Source organism: Crocodylus porosus, unplaced genomic scaffold (genome assembly GCF_001723895.1).
Source record: "Crocodylus porosus isolate Cpor-Errol unplaced genomic scaffold, CroPor_comp1, whole genome shotgun sequence".
NCBI lineage: Eukaryota > Metazoa > Chordata > Crocodylia > Crocodylidae > Crocodylus > Crocodylus porosus.
In genome coordinates this window covers 99125778-99139646 of record NW_017728947.1, presented here as the reverse complement: position 1 = coordinate 99139646, position 13869 = coordinate 99125778, and the positions used below count along the sequence as shown (strand labels likewise).

The window sequence follows — 13869 nt, the reverse complement described above, 5'->3', positions numbered from 1 at the left end:
TTAGGAAGGTATTGATATGCTTTTAGTTTCCTTTAATGAAATTTAGCAGCTGGAAACAAGGAAGAGCCAGCATTATAGGGTTTGCAAATACTCCAGAACTACTTCAGGGGCAAAATTCTGGCTCTAAAGCACATCATGGGACTCTGACTGGTGTGGTCTAGCCCCATTTTCCCACAGACTTGCATCTGATGCAGTATAGAGAAGCCCAAAGAGTATTCAAGCAAGTGCTCCCAAAGCTGGCTTTTGCCCAATTTTGCTAAAGAAAGGGACAAAAGGGAGAACGCAAGGCCCTGAGTGGGGGGGGAAAAGCAGGAGCTACAGTTGGTTTCAGTGTTAAGAGAAAGACTATTGATGAAACCAGAACCATGGTCAATCAAGTTTCCACAAGATAAGGTAGGCCTGCCAGAGCTGTGCATACAAGAGAGATGCCACAGTCTTGCAATGAGCCTGTGCCAGCTTAAGAGTCAGTACTACAGGAAATGATAAGGGGCCTTCCAAAGTGGTTAGTGCCATGGAAACAAGCCCCAGGATGATAGAGGGTGCTTTCAGCAGCACAACACTGGTGAAAAGCTATTGTTATTTTCAAGCTGTGTTGGGAACCACTCCAAATGGTAGTGTCAGAGGAAGAATAATGCAGGATGGGTCTTGTTTAGAGGAGCTACTTGTGGAGTATCTGGGAAGGAAGAACCCCCAGCACATCTACAGGCTGGGCATTGTTAACCTGACCAGCACTCCAAATGAAAGGGATCTGGGGGTAATAACACACCCCAGCATGAATATGAGCTGGCAGTAAGATGCTGTAGCCACTAGGGCCAATAAAACTCTGGCATGCATCAATCGATGCATCTCCAGTAAATCCAAAGAAGCGATTCTCCCACTTCACTCAACATTGGTGCGGCTGCATCTGGAGTACTGCATCCAGTTCTGGCTACCGCACTTCAACAAGGACGTGCTAAAGCTTGAGAGGGTCCAGAGAGGGGCCACCTGTATGATCAGGCAAGCCATATGGAGGAGAGGCTGAGGGATCTCGGACCCTTCAGCCTAAAGAAAAGAAGGCTGAGAGGGGATCTGATTATGGCTTACTGCTATATCAGAGGCGTACATCGGGGCTCGGTGAACAACTGTTCACCAGGGCGCCTTGGGGGAAAACTAGAAACAATGGCCACAAACTCCTGGAAGATAGTTTCAGGCTGAACATTAGGAAAAACTTCTTTACAACTGGGGTATCCAGACTATGGAACAAGTTCCCCCCAGAGGTGGTGCAATCATCTACTCTAGAGGTCTTCAAGAGAAGACTGGACAGTCACCTGGCTGGGGTGGTCTGACCCCAGATGTCTTTCCTGCTCATGCAGGGCACTGGACCCAATGATCCTTTGGGGTCCCTTCCAGCCCTATGATTCTTTGAGCATCTGCCCTTCAGACTTCCCCCCGCCATCCAATACCTCATCCAGGCAAACAAAAACTTCTTTGCCCACTCTGGTCTGAGCAGATACAGAAATTTGCAGAAGGAACCTGTGCTTGCACTTTTATTCCCTCAGGGAATCCTATGCCTGAGGCTGGCCCATTGGATTTTACAAGGAGGCGAGTCTGTATGGCTGTTTAGTTAGAAAGGACTTCATGAGGCCATAAAGTCCAGCCCCCTGCTCAAGGCAGGATCATCTCTGATTAAGCCATCCCAGCCAAGGGTCTATCCAACATGCTTTTGAAAATTTCCAGGAGTTTTCAGAAGAGTCCACAGTTTCTCTAGGCAGCTTGTTCTAATGCTTCATCCCCCTCATAGTCATTAAATTCTTCCTAATCTCTAAACTTTATTTCCTCCGCTGCAAATTGAGGCCATTGCTCCTAGTCCTGTCCTCTACAGCCATGGATAAAAGTATCTTTTGATCCTCTTTGTAAATCAACCTTCAGGTATTCGAAGACTCTTAAATCCCCCATTAGTATTCTCTTTTCCAGACAAAATAACCGTAGTTCTTTCAGCCTTTCCTCGTAAGTCATACTTTCCACACTTCTAATCATTTTTGTCACTCTGCTGGACTCTTTCTGATCTGTCCAAATCTTTCTTGAAGTCTGAGACCAAAAACTGGCACACTACTCCAAATGAGGCCTTACCAATGCCAAGTAGAGTGGAAGAATCACTTCCCTGGATCGGCAAGTGACACTCCTGTTAATATGTATATTGTTGGCTTTTTTTTGCAACAAGAGCACACTGCTTCTTATATTGAGCTTATGGTCCACTGTATCCCCCAGGTCCTTCTCTCCAGTTCCGTAGACTAAGTAAATCTATTTGAGATAAAGTCTATATTTGTGCATGCAATTATTCCATCCCAAGAGCAGGACTTTTCACTTGCCTTTGCTAAATTTCACCTGATTGATTTTGGACCATGTCTCCAATTTATCCAGGTTGTTCTGGATCCTTGATCAAAGAGCATTCTCCCAGCACACAGAAGACTTGCAAGCAGTGAAGACAGTGCTCAATATTAACTGATGGTCTCACTATTGGAGAGGTAAAACTTTAATTTGGGTGACTTCAAGGCAGCCCTCTGGAGGAATGTTTTAGAAGGAAGGACCCACAAAACAATTTAGCTTAGATTTAGTAAAGGTTGAACTTAATGTATTTACTAGAAAAAAAGTGGTAAATGGTAAAAAAGGAAAAACTAGTAAAAAAACTGGGAAAAGATTAAATAGTAGAACAAGCAGTTTCCTGAGGGGCTGAACACAGACACAGCAAAAGCAGTAGTAACAGAACTGGATCAATGTTAAGCTCCTAAATCCAAAAGTAGGTGCCTAAGTGGCCTGATTTAAGAGATTAACCAAGGCACTGGTGACTTCTCTGACAGAACAAAACTAGTCAGGTCAGGCCCCTTCTTCCATCTTGAAGGCTATGTTTGAACACATAGCATCTGCAATCTCCAAGGCATCAATTGAGCATTCACACCATCCAGCCCCATCTTTTATCCTGGCTGGCTTTTAGTTGTTTCACCAATATCTCAACAACAGGCACTAGAAACAGACACAGGAGCAATTGATGTAGCAGATGTTAGCTATCCACTTGTGGTAATTCTCTGATAATGTACCTTTTACATGAAGCATGTGAATGCCTCACATTTCTTCAGCAGAACCAACCTCCAGGGAATGAGCATAATTGCTCTTATAATGAATATGGTCTACTGAATTTAAAATGCTACCTTGCTCTCTTTCCCCCTTGCACCATGGAGTGTTTTTCAAAAGGCAGTTGTTAGGGTAGAATTAAAACTAGCCAACTGTCACAAGTTAGTCTCTAAAAAAAAAAAGACTGAGTTTTAAGTCAAAAGTAAGCTTTTCGAAGACTGGTAAGACAGGGGAAAGTTGGCTACCTGGGGAAGGCAAAACCTCATTTGTTTAGCTGAACAGTCAAAGGTGTCAGGTATGTACAAAATGAAACAACACAACTGTATTCAATGACAACCATGAGAGCACCACCCAGTGGGGTAGAAGGGAAGTGCAGAAGTGAATCAACTACTCCAGACGAACCAGGATGTCATTTCTCGTGTTTGACCAGCAGAAATCACCTCCGATTTCTCACTGCTGTGATTTTAGAGATGCAGGGGCAACATATTCTTACATAATATTTCAAAAAAAAAATACTCAAGTGTCTCAGAAGCCTGTATCTTCACTAAAAGTCAACAAGATGCATTAGTTTTTGAAAATCTTGCCTTGCATCTTCCAGTCAGGACAAAGCTGAGGGTCCCGTCTGCTGGCAGGCTCCAAACATGATCCTGTAACTCTTGCAAGGGGGCCCAGTGTCCTGGCCCAATTCTAACCTGAGATAAATTCTTGTAGTCAACAAATACCCCGCACACTGAAGCAAAGTTTTCTTCACTCCCCATTCTAAGCTGCTGCTATGTTCTCTATTAGAGAGCATTCTACTTCTGCCAGGTGAAATTACCTATAAACCTTCTGGGGGAAGAGACTATATAAAACTAAATTACCTTCTCTGACTGGTCTTGCAGAAGTACTTTCTGGTATAAAAACTCACTTCTCACCTGGACCAAAATAATGCATCATTCCAAGTGTGACCTGCTGTTAGGGGAAAAATCCATGTTAATTTTCACATTTAAGAGTCTTTTCTCCACCCATTCCAATATATGGAAGTGGTAGAAAGTTAATTCTTTGAGCAGTGCTAAATACAAAACACCCAGAAGAGGCCAGGTCTAGAGGGGGTCCAGAGGCTAGAAGACTACCCTTAGACAATGAAGACTCAGCTCCAAGGTACTTTGTTCCACTGAAGAACAAGAAACAAAAGCATTAACTTTCCTTCCCATTTTCTGTCCTGTAAACCAACACACTTGGGGCTTGATCCCATGCAGCATTTGTACTAACTGCCAGACACAGAAATACAAAGAGAAAAGGTGACATGTGGGATTGGGCACATGAGAGTGCCCAGAGCTGCATTTGCAACTAACAAATCACTCTATATGTCTAACAAAGGAGGAAATATCTAGGTTAAGTGTGTTGGAGAAAAACAAGTATTATGTTTCTATCTCCCCCTCCAAACATCCTGCCTTTTCAACCATGCTTTTTTCATTAAAAAGAGCTCACCCCACAGTGCAGAGGGATGTAGCTAGCATTTAACCTTACCCACACCCACAGATAGCCCCTGCTCACATTTCTGGTAAAGCCCAATGCCTTTAAATGCCATGTTATGCATCTTGCTGACCTGTTAAGTCCCTTGAATGGCTGGACCACCCTTTGCTTCAGGTGTTGCTTCCTTGACTACCAAGCTAGATCTGCTTTTGTACTCTTGATTGAAGAAACCAGGTCCAAGGAAGAAGCTCTCAAGACCTGTACCTCTATATATAAAGTGTGCTCCAAGTAGAAATCCTCCTATCACTGAAGGACTAAACATAGAAATTTTGCTTACAAGACATAGCTAAAGAGGCAAACAGCTAGTGTGGTCTGGGGTGGTTCTATCAATGTATTTGTAAGTACAGAAAACATGTTCCTGAGGTCCATAATGAAGAGTGTATTAAAGACAGAAGAACAAGGAAGGGGGCAAAAATAAAAGCATTTGAGAGAGAGAAGGGAGAGGGTGGTGGACAGAACTGGAAACTGGGAGACAGATGAGAGCCAGTACCTTTGTCCTGCTTGACAAAAAAGAAAAAAAAACTCACATGCTTTATACCCCACTGTTGATAATCATGGTATTTCACTTGACCGTTACACCGAAAATGAAATGTGGCTGAGCAACAACATAATTTAAAGTGGTTTCAAGAGGATGAGTGACTTTGCACAGACTATGCAAATTGGTTTCAGCATTCACAAATTACCCATGGTTATTTTTGCTTTTGTTCTGAGATTCAATTTACCTGTTGGAAAAAAAAGAAAGCTATGTTTTTTGGAAATTCAAGCCACGCTCTCCCCCGTTCATATATTCTGCAAAGCAGTATCGCACAAATGCATGAAAAAACATCTTAGTTACTTTGACTCTACCTGCCTAGGGACTATGCCATTTACTCATGCCATTTATTCTAAATGTGATTCATCATGTGGAAATTGGGATTCCATTAAAATCCAAAGCAAGCTACTTGTGAGAGAGGAATGTGATACATGTCCATCAGCTGCAAGTATGAACAGAACACTAAAGTGTTGTTATACAAATGAACACACAAAGGTGAAATAGTAGATGTTTCTCTGTTTATAAGTAAACTGAAGACATTCAAATTCCAACGCACTTTTTAAAAAATATGATTTCCTACTTTGATTTATTTTCCTTTAATAACACAGTTTAGCATTTCAAAGTTTTGCATTCTACACTCTTAAATGCTGTCCTTGTTTATTAGCATTTAAAACACAAAAGAGACATAGCAAGACCTCCAAACACAAATAAATACCAAAACACAATATACAATAAACTGAAATACAACATATAATAATGCTATTGGAAAATTAAGACGTCGCTAATTTTTTTTTCTCATTAGCAACATGGTTATTGCTGAGCAATAAATTACATTTTAAAGGTCTTTTTTTCCCCTAAAAAAAAAAAGTATGAGAACCACTGGTTACCAGATCACTTGCACTGTATCCGTACAGCTATTGATAATTAAGACAGGCAGAATATACACAATCAAATGAAGTTGGCCTTCTTTGGTCTTTGTTTTTGGATCATAAAACTGAACACAAGAGGTGTACCATTCACTGAAGAGTATGAGACGAAAAGTAGTTACACAAGTTTTTAAAACATTAATTTATACATTATTCTTGACTTCTGATGTATTTCCTATAGGTTTTTTAAAAATAAATTTCTTGGAAACAATATCAGCTTTTAATTTTCCAATTAGTATGCTATTTTGTGCATCTTAAGGTTATCCTACTTGTCTAAGATAAATGGACTTATCCTGTAGCCCATCATCTCCAAATGGGATGTTCTTCACATTCTCTAGTTAACACTAAGTCATTGGAGTTTTTATATCATCTATAAGAAATCCTGAACTTTCCCTTTTTACTCTATAAAACCCAAAAGTTATGTAATATAAACACAATGCCTACAAGGAAAACGTGGATCATATGGTACATCAGCAATGATAAAAGCTGGATTTTTTTTTCCCCATTCCACAAGTACAGACTATACAACTCTCTGCCAGTGACGCAGGTCATAGTTGGAAAATGTGTCCCTTCATACAAGAGCTATACCTGAATTCAAAGCTCAGAACACTATGCAGGAGGATGACCTTTACTGATGGTAATATGCTGGTTTAATCTCAGTAACCCTTAGACAGAGTCAAATTTTATCACTACGCATCACATTGCCAGCAACGGTGCGTGTAGACACTGGCATTGTTAAAGAAGTTAAAAAGTCCTTGCAGAACTGGCAACCAAATTAAAAGTTTAGTTCCAAAGGACCAAAACATGAACAGCAAACAACAAGAACAGTAAACCCTTCCCTGAAAGGGTGGATAAGTAAGCCACAGAGTTGGAATCCAGACCTAAACTTCACAAACGTTTTGAAATGTTTTGATCTGGGATTTCGAGTCAGGTGCATCTCCATGAAAATTTAGATCTTATCTGAACCCTAAGGAACTAATCCTAACTTGGAAAAAACACAGCCTAGTATCAACACTAAGATCATGAAATGGAAGACAAAAGCTGCATTCTTGCCGATAAATTAAAAGAAAAATAGGAATAAACAGACCCCTTGTGTGCTGTATCTCTCAACTCTTCTAAATCTTATAGGATGCTCCTAAACTTGCATCCAAAAATTCTCCCTAACCCTCCTCCATCTGGCTCTTCTCAGTTGAAACTTGGATTAGAAGGCAGGAAATAAGAATAGTTAAGCCCTCTGTTTTTTTGGCTGAACAAAACAGATTTAGAAAGGGTCACAGTATAGGCCAAGAGAACCAAAATTAATTCACTTTACAAAGTTGCCCAGATGTGAGCAACATCAAAAGAAAGACTCGACTTACTCTACTGGGTCATCCCACAAACAGAAACCGGAAGTTGAGTTTGTCTGCTATTACGTACACGAGTGCTGTACTATCCCTTCAGTCCACCAGTTGTTAGTCCTGTGAAGCAGAGAATTGGTACGGTGTGGACAAGTGGGCTGTTCCATACGTATGCCCCCAAGTCATGACGGATTGTGTGTTTAAGTCTAGCCCTTTCAGTCTTGACTATGGGTTTTCAAGATGTGTCACTTCACTTCTCTCAGCTCCATTTAGAGATTACATGCAGTCCAGTGGTTTGAGCACAGCACTAGGAAACTGGAACCTCTGATGTCATCCTGGCTCCAACAGAAACCCAGTTTATGGCTCTGAACAAGTGATTTAAACTCTCTCATCCTCAATTATCCATCTGTAGAATATAAGTAAGGATTAGTTACTGTTGTAAAGAGCCTTGTAGATGAACAGTGCTCACTGTACTGGACAAAGCACTAAGAATCAAAAATTGAGGCTGACTTTTACCAAAGTAACCAGGAATTTAAATCAATCAGAGCCAAGAGGTATTGGCTGAAGTAGCTATAAGAAAGCCAGGAACAGGTCCAGCTGCTTTACCACTGTTTTAGGCTTTCAAATCATAAAACAAATCCTTTCCAACAAGGTGTCCACCACCAATTTTTCTTTAAAGGAGAATGAACCAAGTGAAAGACATGTGACTTAGTTGTCACTCCACAGAACTTTCCAATAAGGTTTTCAGGAGGACTCAATAAGCTCCCTTGGTGAGACGAGGCAGCTGTGATGGGCAGTGGGCTAGCTGGGTCTACAAACTTGGAAAGAGAATCCAAGGTTTGCAATTATCCACAATTCTCCCGTAACAGCAGCAAAATATATTTGGCACCGCTAGACCAGGAATAATTGGAGGGCTGGAGTTATTTTAATAATTTCTACATAAAGAAATGATTCTTTGCCTGATGGACAAACCTGGAATATATATTTATATATATATAAACATTTTTAAAACAGTGAAAACTAAGAGATTAGGTTTATAATGAATATCTTTTTCTTTCCACCTATTTATATATTTGCATAGTTAACACAGATCAAGGCATCAAGATTGCAGTAACGTTTTATACTATCACGAGGTACAGACTGCTACTTTTCTGATAATTCCCTGCAAACTTCTGTCTAGCATTGGACAGAACCAATACTCCTAGAAACTGCATTGTTTGTGAAACGCCTATTCCACATGATGGGATATAGATACAAATAGGTGGGTTTTAAACTCCGTCCCAACATGCCATAATCAGGGCAGGTTGAGCACCTGGAGCACTATAATCATAACCTAACATGCATGGGGTTCAGTACCTGCTACAACTGACAGAAATCTCCGTTATCCTTTATTTGAGAGATTCACCAGGCACAGAAACAGGCACATTTCCTATCTTCATCTTTCCTTTTTCCAAACAGAAAAATCAATTTGGAAAAGGAATTAAACTGCATCTCATATGTATAAGATAACTAGCATGTCACCCATTAAATGTCACTATTGTTAAATTTATGCCATTCTTTTCTGTTTTCCTATTGCACATTCTCTTTGAGAAGAACAACAAAGTTACAGTACAAGGCTGAAATCAACATTGCATATTTAAGTCAGCTTTGACTTAAAAGTTGTGAAGGTGTACCATGTCAACAACAGCTGAAACAAGATTCCTTTACTAAGATTAAAGAAGCAATGCAGGCATGGTCATGCACAAGGATCTCAGATTAGTCCTTAAACATTGAAATAGTTTCATCCTGTTTAAAGTTTGAGACTGTAAATAATGTATGTGTATTATTGGTAATATAGAGCCACAAAGGCAACCTCCAACTTATGGTATATAAGACCCTTTCACTAGATGTAAAGACAGCCATGGGAGATGCTTATACATCAAGTTGGAGAGTCACTAGAATAAAAAAAACAAAAAACAGCAACTGCACTTGGCTGTGCATTGCTAAGGAGAACTAAACTGTGGATAATGACAGGATGCTACTGAAGAATCCTTCTCTGTGGTTATTATAAACACTGCCACACGAATGCTATGACACCCCTCTAGAGCACTCATGCAACTCCAGAAGTTAATGGGGTTTCATGAGTGTACCTGAGGACAGATTATACAAGGTCCCCAAAAGATTTCTAAATACTTGGGACAGAAATATATTTTTAAAAGGTATATTTGGGGAAAAAACATTGAATAATTTTACCCAGTCCCCAGGAGTGAAGCACAATGCATCTTTTCACCTCTATTTAAACTATAGAGAATGGTCTTATCTTCACTAAATGCTACATACTCATTACTGGAAAGCTGAGGGAATGCATTTCTGCATATGCAATATAAGTCTCGCAGCTTAGGGATATTCAGTGGGTTTTGCAATGAAAGATTTTAGTCAAGGCCTTGCATATTCCACAAGAGGCTACATGGAAAATTGAACTAAGATTCCTGGGTTCTGCAGTATGCAGGAGGCCTGAAGATCTTCTGCCAGCTTCACAGAGTTTTTAATAAACCCTAGTAGGCCTCCATTTTATTTATTTTGATATCAAACAATGCACATGCCAAAATACATTTGTACTGAAAGCAGGTTACAGCATTATAGAAGCTGTGCAAGTGAACCTAGCTGTTTTGGCAGGTGGGGCTTTTGGCACTTGGGGAGGCATGAAAAGCAGTTTGAGATCTGCAGTTTACCAATGCTGGCTGATGTTTCGACTGCAGTGATCAGCAGTCAAATATTAACCATGTTGACATTTAATCTTCATCAGAAGATTCCAAGTGAATATCCCACTACGATATGCTATTCAGACCTTTTAGAGCTACTGTTTTAGGCTTTCTGCAGACTCAGGAAGACTACGTTATTATTTTGCACTTTGCTCATATTTTCAAATTCTCTTATCAACCACAAGGGTTAGAAGCCATTAAAAATACAAGCCTGGATTCAGGAGCACAATTCTATTGCAAAAAGTGGGAGTCTGCAACCACAGATATGCAGAACACACTGGGCCCAGATTATAATACCCATCTCTCCAGTCCCAGATTCAAAACAGGATATAAACTGTCTTCACATGGCCATACGATCTCATTTAAATTTTGCAGTACATGCATTCGCAATGGGAGAAGAGTCCTTTGGACATTTCCACTTGGGAATCCTGTTTTCAGTAAAATTCTGTGATGCACATACACAAAAGCTCGGCTGCCTACATTCGCCGCTACTGAATGATACACAAGTCAAGTAAATCCTTACCCTAAAGCATAAGTGATGGGTTTACATATGCAGCCTGCGTGAAACTGCAAGTGCCATATATGGGTTTTTTTTCTGCAGAAGTCCTCCTTCTGTGCCAGAAATTAAATACTAGCACATGCCTCCATATATTAGGTTGCACCTATTGACACCTTTGTACCATAAAGGGAATACAGTACCTGGACAATGGAAGGCAAGAAAAGGAAGACGAGTTGCTACTGAATGTTTTGGCTGCCAAGAAGCAGGCAGTATTGTGGCAGGTGCCTGGAAAACCCATGAAGACCATTCAGCATGCACTGTATATTTGTAAGAACTTCTTGCAGGCACTGCGTGTGAAGGCACAGCCATAAAAGACAATGGCAACAAAGACAAAGCTGAACTACAAAGGCATGAATTCAACTGAGCCCTCAATGAAAATTGTGGCTATGCCCCCAGAAGTGGAAAACTGAATGGACACAACCCAACAGCCAAGAATGAGGCGTGCAATTCCCTTTCAAAGGTTCACAAAAGGGAAAAGAGAACATATTTGTACCAGTTCTCTCCACTGAGGCATACCTCGGATATTAAGAAGCACCAAATGGCTGATATATAGTCAGGTTATGCCACTAGGTTAACTTGTCTCAGACTATTAAAAAAGGAAGAATCAGCCAGCATGATTCAGGGCTGGGAAATGCTTTCCACTAAAGCTCAGGCAGTTATGATGAAGGAACCTGTGCTAAGACACTTGTCAGCACTACCATCTGTGAGTGTTTTCAATAACAGCCTCTTAGCATTCTCAGACAGGCCATTTCAAAGTACAGCCACCTTTCATACATAGGCATGGGAGGAAGCATGACTCCTTCCTTCACGTTAGCCTGGAGGGGCGTTCTCAAAGTCCAAGCTCCATAGGAGCATTGTGCGTAAAGTTTTGGCACCTGAGTAAGATGGATTCCACCATGGTCAAGCCATAGAAGCTCCGGTAGCCAAAAATGGACTTTGGCTTCTATTTTACATGTTGCAAATTGTAAGGGCTCTGAAGACAAGGGTACACATTATGTCTGAAGTCCAGTTAAGCTACCATTTCAGATATTAGAATTAATCTGAATAAAAAGCTATGGTTTATAAGCAGCACATCACACCTAAGGCACATGTATGCATGCAAGCCACCATCTCTCCATTAAGACATTGCTAATTACATCCTCAGTAAGAAGCAATGACTCCTAGTACAAAATGAACATACAGGATCATGAGTGGCTTTTTTTTTCTTTTTTAAACATTACACCTCCTCCCCAATACTGCAAATACTATGTGTTGCACATTTATGCTGTCAGCAATATATATAGCTTGATTGGAAAGCATGGGGCAGAACTTTAAAAAATGTACAGGATTCCGTTTAGAACTCCAAAGTTCAACAAATGCCCTAGTTTAGGGTGAAAACAATTATAAATCTGATAATGATGCACAGCATCCATGAGTGATTTTTCCTTAATTTTGAAATAGTGTCATTAACTACGACATATATTGTAGGTTTACATTTCTAAAGAGAAATAACAGCAATAGTTGAATAGTTTCGTTTCCTATCACAAGTGATAACCAGTGTTTTGATATCTTCTATTTTTCTTCCAAGAAATATCAGTCTATCAACAGTTGTAAAATAAAATGTTTTCTGTAACAATAGAACTTTAAATAAAAATATGATTCTGATTTAGATATTTTAAGAAGACATGGATATTTGTCAAGGTCTTCTGACAAAGTAATTATTAAAACAGAGACCAGGTGAGGCCTTAAAAAGACAATATACTATATTTCAGACAAGATTGCACTTAGTTTTTCAAAGTGATAATATCATAATTGAAACATTACTTCATCATTTCTTCTTTTACTTAACATGCTGACAGTTCCCCTCTAGCCCACATGTGAACTTTTTTTGTATTCTAGCTTAAAGGAAGAAAAGTCAAGTAATTTATTCAGCATATATTGTATGTGTCTTTTCACTTCCAAATGACTAGATCATTAATAATTTAAAAAAAAAGCCTCTCTGACCGCAATCATTATCCTCACGAGGAATAAACGATTCTTCAGAGTTTAAGTGTTGCTAGTTCTATTAAAAAATATACCATGGTATGATTTCTTAATGTGTTGCTACTTTCGCCATTGGACCCTAAGCAGTTATGCCTTCAAACTCTTCCTTCTGTTCCACAAAGTGGTTCTCTGAGCTTTAGGACGGTTGATTGAAGACAAACTGATATAAAACCCCCAAATGGAGTTGTCTTCTCTTTAATCTGTCTCCCTGGCTATATGTCAGGGGTCTGGTAGATCCGATGTATCCACTATGACTTTAATAAAAATAGTATCATCTTTAATATACGTTCCATTTTCTAGAACAGTTTGAGCCACAAAGACTGGGCAACCAGATGCAATGTTCATTTCTCCAGTAGGCTTCTTGAAACTACTGCTGTTTGGGTCTGGCTTGAAAGCATCTCCTAAGTGACGGCGAGATGCTCCTTGATCCATTAGCATGAGAGTCACTTTTTGTTTGAATGGCCAAGGAAGCAATGCATCATATTCTCCACGCATTATGACAAAAAACAATGACAAGTGCGTCCCTTTTCCCATGCCATCACCATTAAGGTAAACTCTGGCACACATTTTATAGCCAAAGTATCCAGTATAAAAGGGCTGGCTGTACAAGGACAGTGTCTTTCCCATCACGGCTTCTTGCTTTCGACGTTTATAATCTCGAATTTTCCAAATTAATACTCCATTGTAACTGGCAGTTTCTAAAACTTGGAATCGAAGGTCCATGTCAGCCAGCCGAATATCATGAACACTCAGCATTTGATCGTGTCGAGTTAGCTGCGTCTCCAGCAGACCTAACAGAACATGGGAAATGTGCGTAAAGAGGGGAAAAAAGAAAAATACATAGATTTATAAATCAGTATCATCAGCGCTCTTATTGCATATAGTAAAATCTTGTTTTAAGAACCAAATCATGGTTAGTCACCTTTGTGACAATTTCCACTGATAATTCTGCCATAAAGTAATGGTATTATTTGGGTCTTTAACGTAACAGAGGAAATTGAGGTCACACACCCAGTAAAAATTTCAAGAATTCAAATAATCCAGTACAAACACTGTTCAAAGCACTGTGCTATAGTCATAGATATTGCTGCCTAATCAGTTTTTATCAATGTTTACTAGCAAAGATTGC

At 39.8% G+C, this 13869-nt stretch overlaps 1 protein-coding gene across 2 annotated transcripts in view; it reads right to left on the bottom strand.

The window, feature by feature from the left end:
- Window positions 1–6276: 6276 nt before the first annotated feature.
- The window catches only part of TRAF3 (TNF receptor associated factor 3), a 90632-nt gene continuing 83039 nt past the window's right edge, over window positions 6277–13869 (bottom strand). For both annotated transcript variants that reach the window (XM_019552542.1, XM_019552543.1), the window contains one exon: window positions 6277–13531. In XM_019552542.1, coding sequence (XP_019408087.1) covers window positions 12960–13531 — 572 coding nt within the window. In that variant the 3' untranslated portion in view covers window positions 6277–12959. The remainder of the gene's footprint in view (window positions 13532–13869) is intronic.